General features: G+C 43.7%; 1 protein-coding gene across 2 annotated transcripts in view; it reads right to left on the bottom strand.

Moving 5' to 3' along the window:
- Positions 1-544: 544 nt before the first annotated feature.
- LOC115146789 (latent-transforming growth factor beta-binding protein 2-like) overlaps positions 545-12,383 on the bottom strand; it is a 156,998-nt gene continuing 145,159 nt past the window's right edge. For both annotated transcript variants that reach the window (XM_065004237.1, XM_065004238.1), the window contains 10 exons: positions 9,283-9,417; positions 8,928-9,062; positions 7,824-8,033; positions 7,581-7,667; positions 6,878-7,006; positions 6,629-6,769; positions 6,198-6,371; positions 5,760-6,059; positions 5,489-5,638; positions 545-2,611 (listed from right to left, as the gene is read on the bottom strand). In XM_065004237.1, the coding sequence (XP_064860309.1) occupies positions 2,424-2,611; positions 5,489-5,638; positions 5,760-6,059; positions 6,198-6,371; positions 6,629-6,769; positions 6,878-7,006; positions 7,581-7,667; positions 7,824-8,033; positions 8,928-9,062; positions 9,283-9,417 (1,649 nt within the window). In that variant the 3' untranslated portion in view covers positions 545-2,423. The remainder of the gene's footprint in view (positions 2,612-5,488; positions 5,639-5,759; positions 6,060-6,197; positions 6,372-6,628; positions 6,770-6,877; positions 7,007-7,580; positions 7,668-7,823; positions 8,034-8,927; positions 9,063-9,282; positions 9,418-12,383) is intronic.

Below are 12,383 nucleotides of genomic sequence, written 5' to 3'. Positions count from 1 at the left end.
TCAACGCTCCAAATGTAGCGGCACAGCGCGTGGTTTCTGGGATATGTATGCTTTTCCATCCTTCACGAAAGAAATAGGATCAATCGATATCGACACAATTTCCCTGTGTCCAACTGAAATTCAGTACTAGCCTCATAACCGTGGGAAAATCCTTCCAAACGCTGTGGTTGAGTGGTCCGTGCTATCCGGAGTCCTTGGGACCTTATATCCCATTGAAGTTGACATTTAAATTGGTTAGGGGTAGGTTATGGTTCTAGTTAAGGTAAGGGTAGCAATTAAGGTTAGGGTTTAGGGTAGGGACGTCCCAAGGATTTGTTTTGCACTGTCCCGTGTTTGAGCTGTACTAGAAGGCCACTGGGTGGCGTCAGAGCACAATAAATCACAGGCTCACACTGTCAACGGATGCTCACAACACATAACATTCTCCATTTGCCCTGAAAGTACAGTATATTTGCATTATAAACATACGGTTTAGAAATATTATTGTAATGAAGTATATTATTGTGTAATGTGTGTAGCATATTCCACAGATAAGGGAGAGAAATGTAGATATTTTCACATTTTATTTTGATGACTGATAGTAACTATAGTTTAGAGGTAAACAAAAGGAATGAACATGATATTTTCTTAAGTAATATCGAATACATGTTCACAATTTGTATAACATCAATGTAAGACTTGTGGAGGCATGAATCATACAGTATAGATAAGAGTACAGACCGTAAACATCTCTTTGAATACAGGCCAAGGGCATCAGCCATTGAAAAGAAGGCATCCTCCAAATGTGTATAAGATAGGTTCTGGAAAGATCTCTCTGAATGGAACGTTTGAGAACATGACCAATCAGCAATCATGTGTTTCTAGTGACTTGAATGCGAAGGACAATGTTTATTTTTAATTGGAAATGCTGAATGTGATCACTAAATTGATTGAAAAACGTCTCTAGAATGACATGCTGATTCCAGTAAGATTATTTGAAAGGCAAAAAAGGCTTAGTTTTAATGGCACAACAGATAATGGTTGCATTTTAAAAGGCATGTCTTTGTTTTGTACTTGTAGGATCAATGGCACCACATTGTGTTGAAAACAGTGCTGCCATTCCCCTAAAATTACATTTCAATGTCTGCTCCACAGGGCAGAATACATACACTTTATCTGGTACAGTGTAAACCACTTTTCTCATACATAAAGATATGTTTAAAAACATTTTAACAGAAATATATATAAATCTACATATTGCTAAACTGTAATGCTGGATTTTTTTTGTCAAACAAAAATATTGGTTGCACTATATGCATTATTAGAATGTAACAAACAAATTAATACATAGTACTAGATCTGTACAAAATATCCCAAACCTTTTCAACAAAGCCTTTACTCACATTCAGAGATGCATCATGGGATCTGAAGTCAATTGTGAATGTGTGGTTGAATGTGAGGAAAATTTGCCTCGGGATATTGTACGTGTCTCTTACTCTGACTAGTGGGAAAGTGCTAGTGGACCCTATACAAACATATTACATATCTATCATAGACCATCATATACATTTACAGCCTTTCCAAGCTCATACTCAATGCCCTTTTTTTCTTCAGTATACTTTTGTGCTGGTGACAGATTGAAGCAACATTGTAACAGCCTATGAAGATGAGCTGGACCTTGTTTGATCCCAGTTCTTGCTCTTGAGACTGACTACCTTGTCACCATTGGAACCTTTTAGCTTGGAGGATGAGGACTAAGGACTGTTATGCAAGTCCAAGTGGTTTTTCAAGACCCAGAGAAACACAGAAGACCAGTGGAAGGAGTGGTTGGTTCTTTTTCTAGGCCTCGCTGACCACAAAAGCATCCCAAATACAAGTAAAAAGTGGTTTCAAAGTGACTCCCTGTATAGCAATGTGATTATTATGTTACAATATGAATAACATGTGGCATGCAATCAGCTTCCTCCAGGTTTAGTTATCCAACTTCAAAAACGATTCCTCTCATCATTAGTAAAGTCTATTGGTCTGACAAATAAGACAATATAAATCATATGCCCCCTCTGAAATGGTTTTCATTGTAAATTTGCAGAGTCTTGTCATGTACATGAAATAAATAATTAACCCAAAATATAAATGGAGGAGAAAACAATGCATAAAATATGTATGTATGCATAGCAAACTGTCTGGGGTCACTGAATAAAATCCCTTTAAGGCAAAATGCAAATGTTAAGAAATAGGATATCCCATGGAATACACTCACTGCATAGCTTCTGGTCCCCTGTGGAAATGTGAATGAGTATCTTTGTGTGGTAGAAAGAAAATATGATGAGAGAATTGCATGTGTGTCGGTGTGTGTGTTTAGGGGATAAGCGTGGACGTTTCAGAGTTCTTGGAGGTTTAGTGCTTGGCCCTGTGAGAGGGCGGGGTGTAGAACCTCCCAACAGCTACACTCTCAGTTTCCAGCCACTCTCTCTGAGGCCAGACAATGGGACCTCTGGGATACATTCATGGGGCTTGGCGGAGGCCTGGAAGCCGGGCAGGCAGGTGCACTTGTACGACCCCTCAGTGTTGGTACAGGCCCCGTTCTTACACAGCGCCACTTTATCACTGATGTCCTCACACTCGTTTATGTCTGCAGGAAAAGGAGACAGGCAGTGTTAAGAGAGTAGACCAATTTCACTGCATCTGTTCCCTCCACATGTCCTGTGTCAACAGTCCAGCGGAGTGGCCTGGTCAGTGTGGGTGGTAGGATGGGACCATAGTCACGTACAACAGTTCTCTGGCGACAGAGGGGCCTATAGAGGGATGCCCGACTCTCAGTACTTACAGTGCCTTGCGAAAGTATTCGGCCCCCTTGAACTTTGCGACCTTTTGCCACATTTCAGGCTTCAAACATAAAGATATAAAACTGTATTTTTTTGTGAAGAATCAACAACAAGTGGGACACAATCATGAAGTGGAACGACATTTATTGGATATTTCAAACTTTTTTAACAAATCAAAAACTGAAAAATTGGGCGTGCAAAATTATTCAGCCCCTTTACTTTCAGTGCAGCAAACTCTCTCCAGAAGTTCAGTGAGGATCTCTGAATGATCCAATGTTGACCTAAATGACTAATGATGATAAATACAATCCACCTGTGTGTAATCAAGTCTCCGTATAAATGCACCTGCACTGTGATAGTCTCAGAGGTCCGTTAAAAGCGCAGAGAGCATCATGAAGAACAATGAACACACCAGGCAGGTCCGAGATACTGTTGTGAAGAAGTTTAAAGCCGGATTTGGATACAAAAATATTTCCCAAGCTTTAAACATCCCAAGGAGCACTGTGCAAGCGATAATATTGAAATGGAAGGAGTATCAGACCACTGCAAATCTACCAAGACCTGGCCGTCCCTCTAAACTTTCAGCTCATACAAGGAGAAGACTGATCAGAGATGCAGCCAAGAGGCCCATGATCACTCTGGATGAACTGCAGAGATCTACAGCTGAGGTGGGAGACTCTGTCCATAGGACAACAATCAGTCGTATATTGCACATATCTGGCCTTTATGGAAGAGTGGCAAGAAGAAAGCCATTTCTTAAAGATATCCATAAAAAGTGTTGTTTAAAGTTTGCCACAAGCCACCTGGGAGACACACCAAACATGTGGAAGAAGGTGCTCTGGTCAGATGAAACCAAAATTGAACTTTTTGGCAACACAGCTCATCACCCTGGACACACCATCCCCACTGTCAAACATGGTGGTGGCAGCATCATGGTTTGGGCCTGCTTTTCTTCAGCGGGGACAGGGAAGATGGTTAAAATTGATGGGAAGATGGATGGAGCCAAATACAGGACCATTCTGGAAGAAAACATGATTGAGTCTGCAAAAGACCTGAGACTGGGACGGAGATTTGTCTTCCAACAAGACAATGATCCAAAACATAAAGCAAAATCTACAATGGAATGGTTCAAAAATAAACATATCCAGGTGTTAGAATGGCCAAGTCAAAGTCCAGACCTGAATCCAATCGAGAATCTGTGGAAAGAACTGAAAACTGCTGTTCACAAATGCTCTCCATCCAACCTCACTGAGCTCGAGCTGTTTTGCAAGGAGGAATGGGAAAAATTTCAGTCTCTCGATGTGCAAAACTGATAGAGACATACCCCAAGCGACTTACAGCTGTAATCGCAGCAAAAGGTGGCGCTACAAAGTATTAACTTAAGGGGGCTGAATAATTTTGCACGCCCAATTTTTCAGTTTTTGATTTGTTAAAAAAGTTTGAAATATCCAATAAATGTCGTTCCACTTCATGATTGTGTCCCACTTGTTGTTGATTCTTCACAAAAAAATACAGTTTTATATCTTTATGTTTGAAGCCTGAAATGTGGCAAAAGGTCGCAAAGTTCAAGGGGGCCGAATACTTTCGCAAGGCACTGTATGAAAAATACATTCATACGTATCACTTCAGCACTTTTGTTCTCTCTTCCCACATGAACAATATCCCTGTTCACTCATTTCACCTCTCTGTCACACACCCATCTCTTTCTGCCCCCCTTCTCTGTATACATGTTATGCAATGTTATCAGAAAGGCAGCAGCACATCTTTACACTAATCATTTACACAGATCAAGCATGGCGTCGTATTGCGTGTTTGGGTTTGATGAAGACATGAACTCTTCTCTGGCCATACATACAGTACATCTGACAACTCAGATGTTTTTGCTTACACTAAAATGCTATTACATTGTTGGCCTTCAAGTGGTTTCTATTTCCTAATCTGGCATGGGAGGTTTGGTGTCATTTCTCTGCAGTCAAACTCAAACCTCCTCTCTCTGTTGACCTAATTTCTGTGTGGGAAATGTTGGTGGTATTTATAATATGACACTTGGAAAGGAGAGCTTCGCTCCCACAAGTGTTTTCACAAATTAGAACCACAAAGTGGGAATCGACTCCATTCGCCCTGTGTTGGCCTCGGGGCTGATGATTCTCTATGGGGATAGAGTCCTGGTCCATTCAGTAATCTCAGCACATCATTATGAGAGGGGTTTCACTTTCAAATTAAACAAACACGACACATTTAAAATGTGTAATATCCATGTATTACATGATGTGGCTGCGATTCAAGGCCTCTCGGCCTGTTGGCAGGGTGTGTCTATATATTCAGTCAGGAGAGTAAAGAACAATCCACTCGGAGTACTTTGATCAGTTTCCCATTAAAAATAACCAAAGCAAGATTGTAAATGTGAGTCTTTCATTGGGCTGCGTGATATTGCATGGTGAGTTACCTCACCAAGAGAGACCCGTCTCCAAAAGGCATAAACCTCGGGGAGGCTTCTTCATTCTAAAGCAGGGTTTGATCTTAGCCCCACAACATACATTATTTTTGTGGGAAAATGGAACAGATCATTGAATAATTTGTTTCTAGGAATTCCAAAAAGCAATGATACATTTACTTGAAACACAGAGGAGAATCTGAGACTGAATGTAGTTGGTTCATTATGAGACACTGGGAGAAGAACCTACCGATGCAGGCCATTTTGGTGAGGTCAAGCTCGTATCCATCAAAGCAGTCACAGGTGTAACCTTCCCTCACGCGCACACATCGGCCATTCTCACAGCCGTTCAGGATACCACACTCTTCTGCTCGCAGGCCTTCAAAGCCATCATAGTGGTCTGATTGCAAACAGAATATGAAATAATTAGGAGTCCCTACAGAGATAGCATTTCACCATGCATTAGCAATAATATGAATAAATGTGTCTTTAAAGAATATATATATTTCTAATGAGGTTACCATTGTTAGAGTCTACAGGGTGAGGCTGGAACTCTCTTGGCCGGTGGATGGGAACGCGTAGCGACGGTTCTCTGTCTCTCACTCGTGAGCCATAGTCGTTGGTATTGCCCTGGGTGTCCTCTGGGTTGTAGTAGGTACCCCCAGGCCCAGAGATGGGCACTCCTTCATAGTTGTCCCAGTAGGGGGGGACATAGGGCCCTTCAGGACCCTCGACACCAGGGCCGTACTCATTGCCTGGCCGCTCTCGTAGACTGTCAGAGCCCCTTCTCCTAGGCAGGTTACAAAGTAATGCGTAGTCATCTGATCCAACACACACACACACACACACACACACATCAGTGTTGCATTTAGACCGTTACAAACCATCACAGGTCACACAAATGATTTCAGCTACATAATAACTATGAATGACAACTACATCTGCCATTTGTTATTTACCAGAGTCCCTACTGGGGCAGAAGGCACATTGTTCACTCCAGGCCACTCCATAGAGACAGCAGCACTCTGTGTAGGTGGTCCTCCATCCGATGAGAGGCTGGATACACACATACAATTCTATCATGTCCCGCCAGCAGATGTCCAGATGGATGTCCTCATCAGGCTCATCAATCTCTGTGGGGCAGGCGATGGAGGAGAGATGAGAGAGGGAAGGAAGAAGGGAAGAGAGTGATTTACAAAAGAGGAAAGGATGGAGTTGGAGGTTTTACAAACTTTATGTTGTCAATTTTGAACAGACGAATCAATAATCTGGCTGGTAACCATTTCATCTGGATAAACTGAGATGGAGGATGTAGTTTATCTGTAAGTGTGCTGCTGCTGCTGCTGTGTGAGTGTGTGTGTGAGAGAGAGAGTGTGTGTCTGAATCGCACCCTCGGTGGTGTTGACGCTGATGCAGTGGCGGCAGGTGGTGTCCAGGACCAGAGCAGGACTGCAGAAGCAGTTGAAAGAGCCAGGGGTATTCACACACACCCCACAGACACACGCCTTCTCTGTCAGGCACTCGTCATAATCTGGAACACACACACATAAACACACGTCAACAACTGGGTCTAAAAGTTGAGATAAGGAGCAGGTTTGGTGGAACAGGGAAAAGCAGAGTGACAGCGAGGGGCCCTTACCCAAACACTCCAGCCGGATGTTGTCGTAGTAGAAGCCTGTACGGCAGAAGCAGGAGTACGAGGAGAAGATGTTAGAACAACGGCCATTCTTACAGATATCTGGCCCAAACATCTTACACTCATCCACATCTGGTGAGAGAGAGAGACAGGAGAGACGGACAAACACAGAGAGAGAGAACAAGAGGGAGGAAAAGAGGAGTGAAGCATCAATACCTGTTCAAATAAAGTCACATTCTACTATACACAAAATCACCTTTTCTTTCCTATTTCACCTCTAGAATCTGCCTTTGTGTAGGCCAAGGTGAATGTCTATAGTCTATAGAATGTTTACTTTATGCATGTGCTGTAACAAGCTACACCACTGAAATCCTAACCACTACTGTAAAATGAGCATGGCACCTTGCTCGTGACAGCCTTCTCTATAAGAACATGCTGTGGGGGCAACACTTGTGCTTAATTAGCTGGGTATGCAGGTATCCCGTCACGGTGTAAAGGGCTAGCTTGAAAGAGAACCATAAATGAGGTGGGAAATTATGCCGGATGTTTTTAACAGCTGCCATGGGTGGAAATAAAAGGGGAGCTGAAACTGCCATTTTCTTTGCGTTGGTACAAAGTTATGGGAGAAGGAAAACGGTGAAACCTCAGGTATACCGACTGCAAACAGAAGCCAGTGGCTTGAGGAGGCAACATGGGAGTAAAGTACCTTTGAAACTCTGCTGTTCCAGGCTGTGGGAGAAAACAGCTTGGGGCAGAAGACCACTACCATGTGGACACAACTGGTTAAACTCCTCTGAAGAAACAAACAAGAATGAATGGACAAACATACTGTAACACTGCATCATACATAATGTATTGAGAAGGAGTAAGCATACAGTATGTGAAAAGTTGTATCTGAATCTGTCTTGGCAGTGTCACTCAGTCCCAAATCCTACTGTCGTAAGCCTACCTCTCCCTGGGACTGGGCAGGGGTGGATCTCACAGTCGTCCCCCCAACCGGACCCCACCGTGCAGCAGCACTCCTGCTTGGTGGTGTTGCGAGACAGCACGTTGTCACAGAAGTTAGCATCGTTCAGGTTGTAGTAGCACTCCTTCCTCTGCTCCTCCGTGGGCGAGGCTGGCTTAGGAGGATGAGGAGGAGCATCTTCATCTGTAGCAGCTGTGGGACAATCAGACCACTCATGAAGAGAAATAGATGCAGAGGGGAATAATTGGAGGGGATTTGCAGAATAAATTGTGACTAGTTGAATTACTAGAGTAAAGACTACATCTATTACCACTAGATATCATATTTATTGCCATCATGATATCAGTGAGAATGAGTCAGTCTAATTAGCCCCACGTCTAACAGTATTAAAGAGTGCCACTATTTCCCCTGGTCAAGAGAACCATGTCTTACAGTAGGGCAGGCGGGCAGTAGGCTGGAGTACCTTCAGCTGCTCATTTATCCACAGACATGCTCTCAGGCATTCACAGTTAAGCAGTGGGCCAAATGGAAACACTGGCATAGGAATCAACACACCATTCATTCTGACATGATTGATTAGCACACGTCAAAAGTCAAATGTGGTCAAAGTACACAAGGCAAACTTGCGGTTTAATACTGAACGAGAACAAAAACATCCCCGTCGAGAGCATGCTGCTAATTAATGTAAATATGTCCCGTCTGTGTATTCATGCCCATGTCATGGCTAAAGACAAGCCAATGTCACAGACAAGGTAAGCTTGACCTTTATTTCAGTAATCTGTTTACAGTGAACACTGTTAGTGTTTCTGAGAGAGATCTTTCCATGGCAGTTTTGCCAATAGCTATACCTTATCCTTGTATGTCTTCGGGGGAATTTGACTGGGGGAGATTTGACCATGAGGGAGAATTTGGAGTGAGTTGTTCTCTGAGCACAGCAAATCAATTCTGTAAAGGATAGCTGTAATAGATTTTCTGCAATTTGTTCTTTCCTGCAATTTATTCCCCAGATGTGAAGACAGTGAAAATTCAATCCCCCAGCGATAGGACGAACCCTTAAGTCCCACAAGTCCCTGTGTGTGCTGTTACCCTGCGGGCGGCACTGGCTGGTGATGGGATCAAATTCCTCATTGTCGCTGGGGCAGATGCACAGGAAGCTGCCGTCCACGTTCTCACACAGGGCCTCTCCACACAGCGCTGTGCTCATCTCACACTCGTTCACGTCTCCACGGAATGGGAGAGAGGGGTTAAAGTCACACTGAGGTTCACTCACACGAATGCAAAGCATGTACACACAGACACAAAGTGTGCGTACAAACACACACACGTTCGCAAACACACATACCACCATGTACAATGAATACAGTACGTACTGCACATTGGTACCGTGTACAGTAACCGACCATGCTAACCAGTGGAGTGTAATCATTTAACAGTTACTTACCTACACAGCCATGGGCCCCGGCGTCACCAGGGGGGTTGGTGTAGCCTCGGTCACACTGACAACGGTAGGAGCCGTCTGTGTTCTCACAGAAGCCATGGTCCCCACAGATGTTCTCCTTCACACACTCGTCGATATCTAAACAAGAGGGCACCCAACGGTGAGCATAAAATAACACATTCCAATGTTTCTCTGCTACATGTGTGTAACTGTACCATTTCACATGACTGGCTTGCTAATGAGAGTGTGTTGCAATACTAAAATAAACACTACTGCCGCTAAAACTGGCAATAGCAATCACCATCATCATAACATGTCAAATGAATACAGGGGGAGAATGGGATCGTTTACAGCTTTGTGGGGGACACGGATCAATTGATTGAATCCATTCAGCTGACTCCGATGGCCATCAATGAGCCCAGTGAAACGTCTGTAAAGGGCTGCCTCTCAGCATGGCTACATTGTGTTAAAGTACAGCCAGCATCTGGAAGCCTTTAGGATCTAAGGGTTCCTCTGCTGGGGTCTATGGAGTGAGAAGTGACCTGTTGGTTACTTTCTGGCCCAGTGAGGTATTGGATTATGTAACAACATGGGACTGGTTTACAGACATGGAGGGGCCTGCACATCCACATAAGTTACTTCAGAGACATTTTGTCAAACCGGCTACGGGTAACTAACATTTGAATGAATACACATTTCGTGCAACAACTCTGACAGGCCCGCATTGTTTCCTAAATTTCCCTATTTTTTAAATTTGACATCTTACTTTTGTAATTCCAAAAAATGTGTCCCATGCAAGAAATCTAAACAGGGGAGCTGATCTGGACTCATTCAGAATATGTTCTGCGTGCAAAAGGATGGAGCGGACCAGACCTGGCAACTGTGTGCAGCTGCTCTCATGGATAGCCATATATCATAGAGCATGTTTAACGAAGCCAGAGGAAAGACCTTGTTGTGTGTACATTGAATGTGTGAGCAGAGGAATGTATGGACCTTAACACTGGATCATATAACACTAGTGCTAACAGCTCTGATTCCCAACCACCCTCTGTTTTAAGGGAACATTTGTTAGCAATTTCTCACATACATCATTTCGTATTTCTTGGCGTACATTGCACAGCGCAGAGGCCAAAGACAGATACTCTTAGAGAGGCCAGACTGATTATAATTGTTTAAAAAAACAAACATATGGTTTGATCACTGGTCAATGTTAACCTGCTTGTGCACTGGCCAAGTCACCAGGTTATGTGACACAACCATTATTATGTTCCTACAACACTTCTCTATGTTAACACATGTGCCCCCCCCCCCCCCATCTCATCATCAAGCATTTATTATTTGAGTCAGCTGTGTAGTGATCGGGCAAAAACCAAACCCTGCCCTAGAGATCACACAGGGGTAAAACGCACACAAAAGCCACATTCATAAAACCATTTTTTTTTTGGAAGGGCACCTTTGTTGAGGAATTTGAGGGAAGTCTGCCAACATCTCCATTGATAGAGGCCACATGCTGTGTGTGTTATTTTCTAATTAGAATCAAAACGCCTGACTCAGCAAAAGCTAATGGTTTACAGGGCATTTACAGTAGTGGGGAAATAGAGAAGTATCTGGTACTGTATTCTTTTCGCTATATGTCACAACGTTATGGGCATGACATAATGCCAGGTACAGTAGGTAGTAAAGTATACGTCACCTTCAGGGCATCTAGTAGCCCAGTGTGTCTTATTAAACATGCTAACGCATCAATTGGGAGCAAATGAAAATACAGTGGCTACATAAGTCAGCAGGTTTGTAGAGGAAAAAAATAAATGACATTCACATATTGTCTATCAGATTTTTATTCTGTCTCCTAGCTCTCATAAATGCTGCATCATTCGAGGAATGAGGAGAGTCAGCCAGAGCGACTGCATTAAGCAATCTATTCAGCAGGGACGGAGAGGGCTTGGCTTGGGCCCTGCTCTACTATTACATTACAGAGGAGTGCATTCTGGGAGGCCTGACCCACTGTCCAGGGGGCAGGGAGAGGCAAAGCCATCCAGAAGATGGTGCTAATAGTGATGTCAGCCAAATGACTCTGACATGATGAAGACAAAAGTTGACATTGGGACATAAATAAGAGCCACCAAAATCCGAACTTTGTGCTTACAAACCTATTGGATGTGGCAATTATCAAAAACATGTAGCCGTTTCCCCATTAAAATGTTTACTTTTGGACTTTGGGGCCTTGCCACAGACTTGTAGTAAGATGAGGTGTATACTGTAACACTGAAGAACATTTTGGCATATGTGAAAAACTTAAGTGGGGTTTTGGATGGTCAGCGTAAGTAATGCAGCCAGCTGGGAGGTCTCTCAGGAAGGTCATTAAGCACTCAGCTGCTACATGAAATAATCAGTGTCTGCCTCAAGGTTTTCATCCATCTGAAACATGGAAACAATGTTCCCATTTTTACATGTAGTGTGGTGCATGATGCTATCAAATCATCATCTCGGGGACCAAGGGAAATGTCTGGGCCAAATTTCTTTAAAAGTCTTTCCATGGCCATGTCTTTGACTTGGATCCTTCGAAACGCTTGGACTAACAGACCTACTAAACTCTTTAATTAAGACTGACTGTCCAGCCAGAGAGTGAGCATGTTAATACAATACCTGAGGCCAGATGGCCTATGGGAAATGCATACTCTAACAATACAGGCTATCTAGGGCCATCTTCTCCATTACACCCCCCCCTTCCTAATGGTCTGACCCGGGAGCCCCTTCCTGAATGTGGATCAACCCGGCTTGGTAATGGTGCAGGCTAGATCAGGTGAGCAGGTTAAGTGGGGGTCTCTGTGCCGTGTTGTAATGTGGAGCACATGGTGGGCCTGTGAGGCTAGCTGACTGCTGGCTCACCCTTCACACGTCTCCCCTACTCCTGGTTCCCTGGTTAAACCCTGGCCTGATCGGACCCAGGCCAGGGTTATTTGATGCGTAGGATTGGTCGGGGATGAGGAGGGATATTTATTTTCCCTGTTTCATCCGTTGTTTCATTCCCGACCCCGCCAGACCTGGGTCACCTCCTGGGTTAAACCCTGTTTTATAAACTGTGTATGCACGCCCATTGCCCA

The sequence above is a fragment of the Oncorhynchus nerka genome, linkage group LG18 (genome assembly GCF_034236695.1).
Source record: "Oncorhynchus nerka isolate Pitt River linkage group LG18, Oner_Uvic_2.0, whole genome shotgun sequence".
Taxonomy (NCBI): domain Eukaryota; kingdom Metazoa; phylum Chordata; class Actinopteri; order Salmoniformes; family Salmonidae; genus Oncorhynchus; species Oncorhynchus nerka.
The sequence above is the reverse complement of the archived record's forward strand: the minus strand, read 5'-3'. Positions and strand labels throughout refer to the sequence as shown.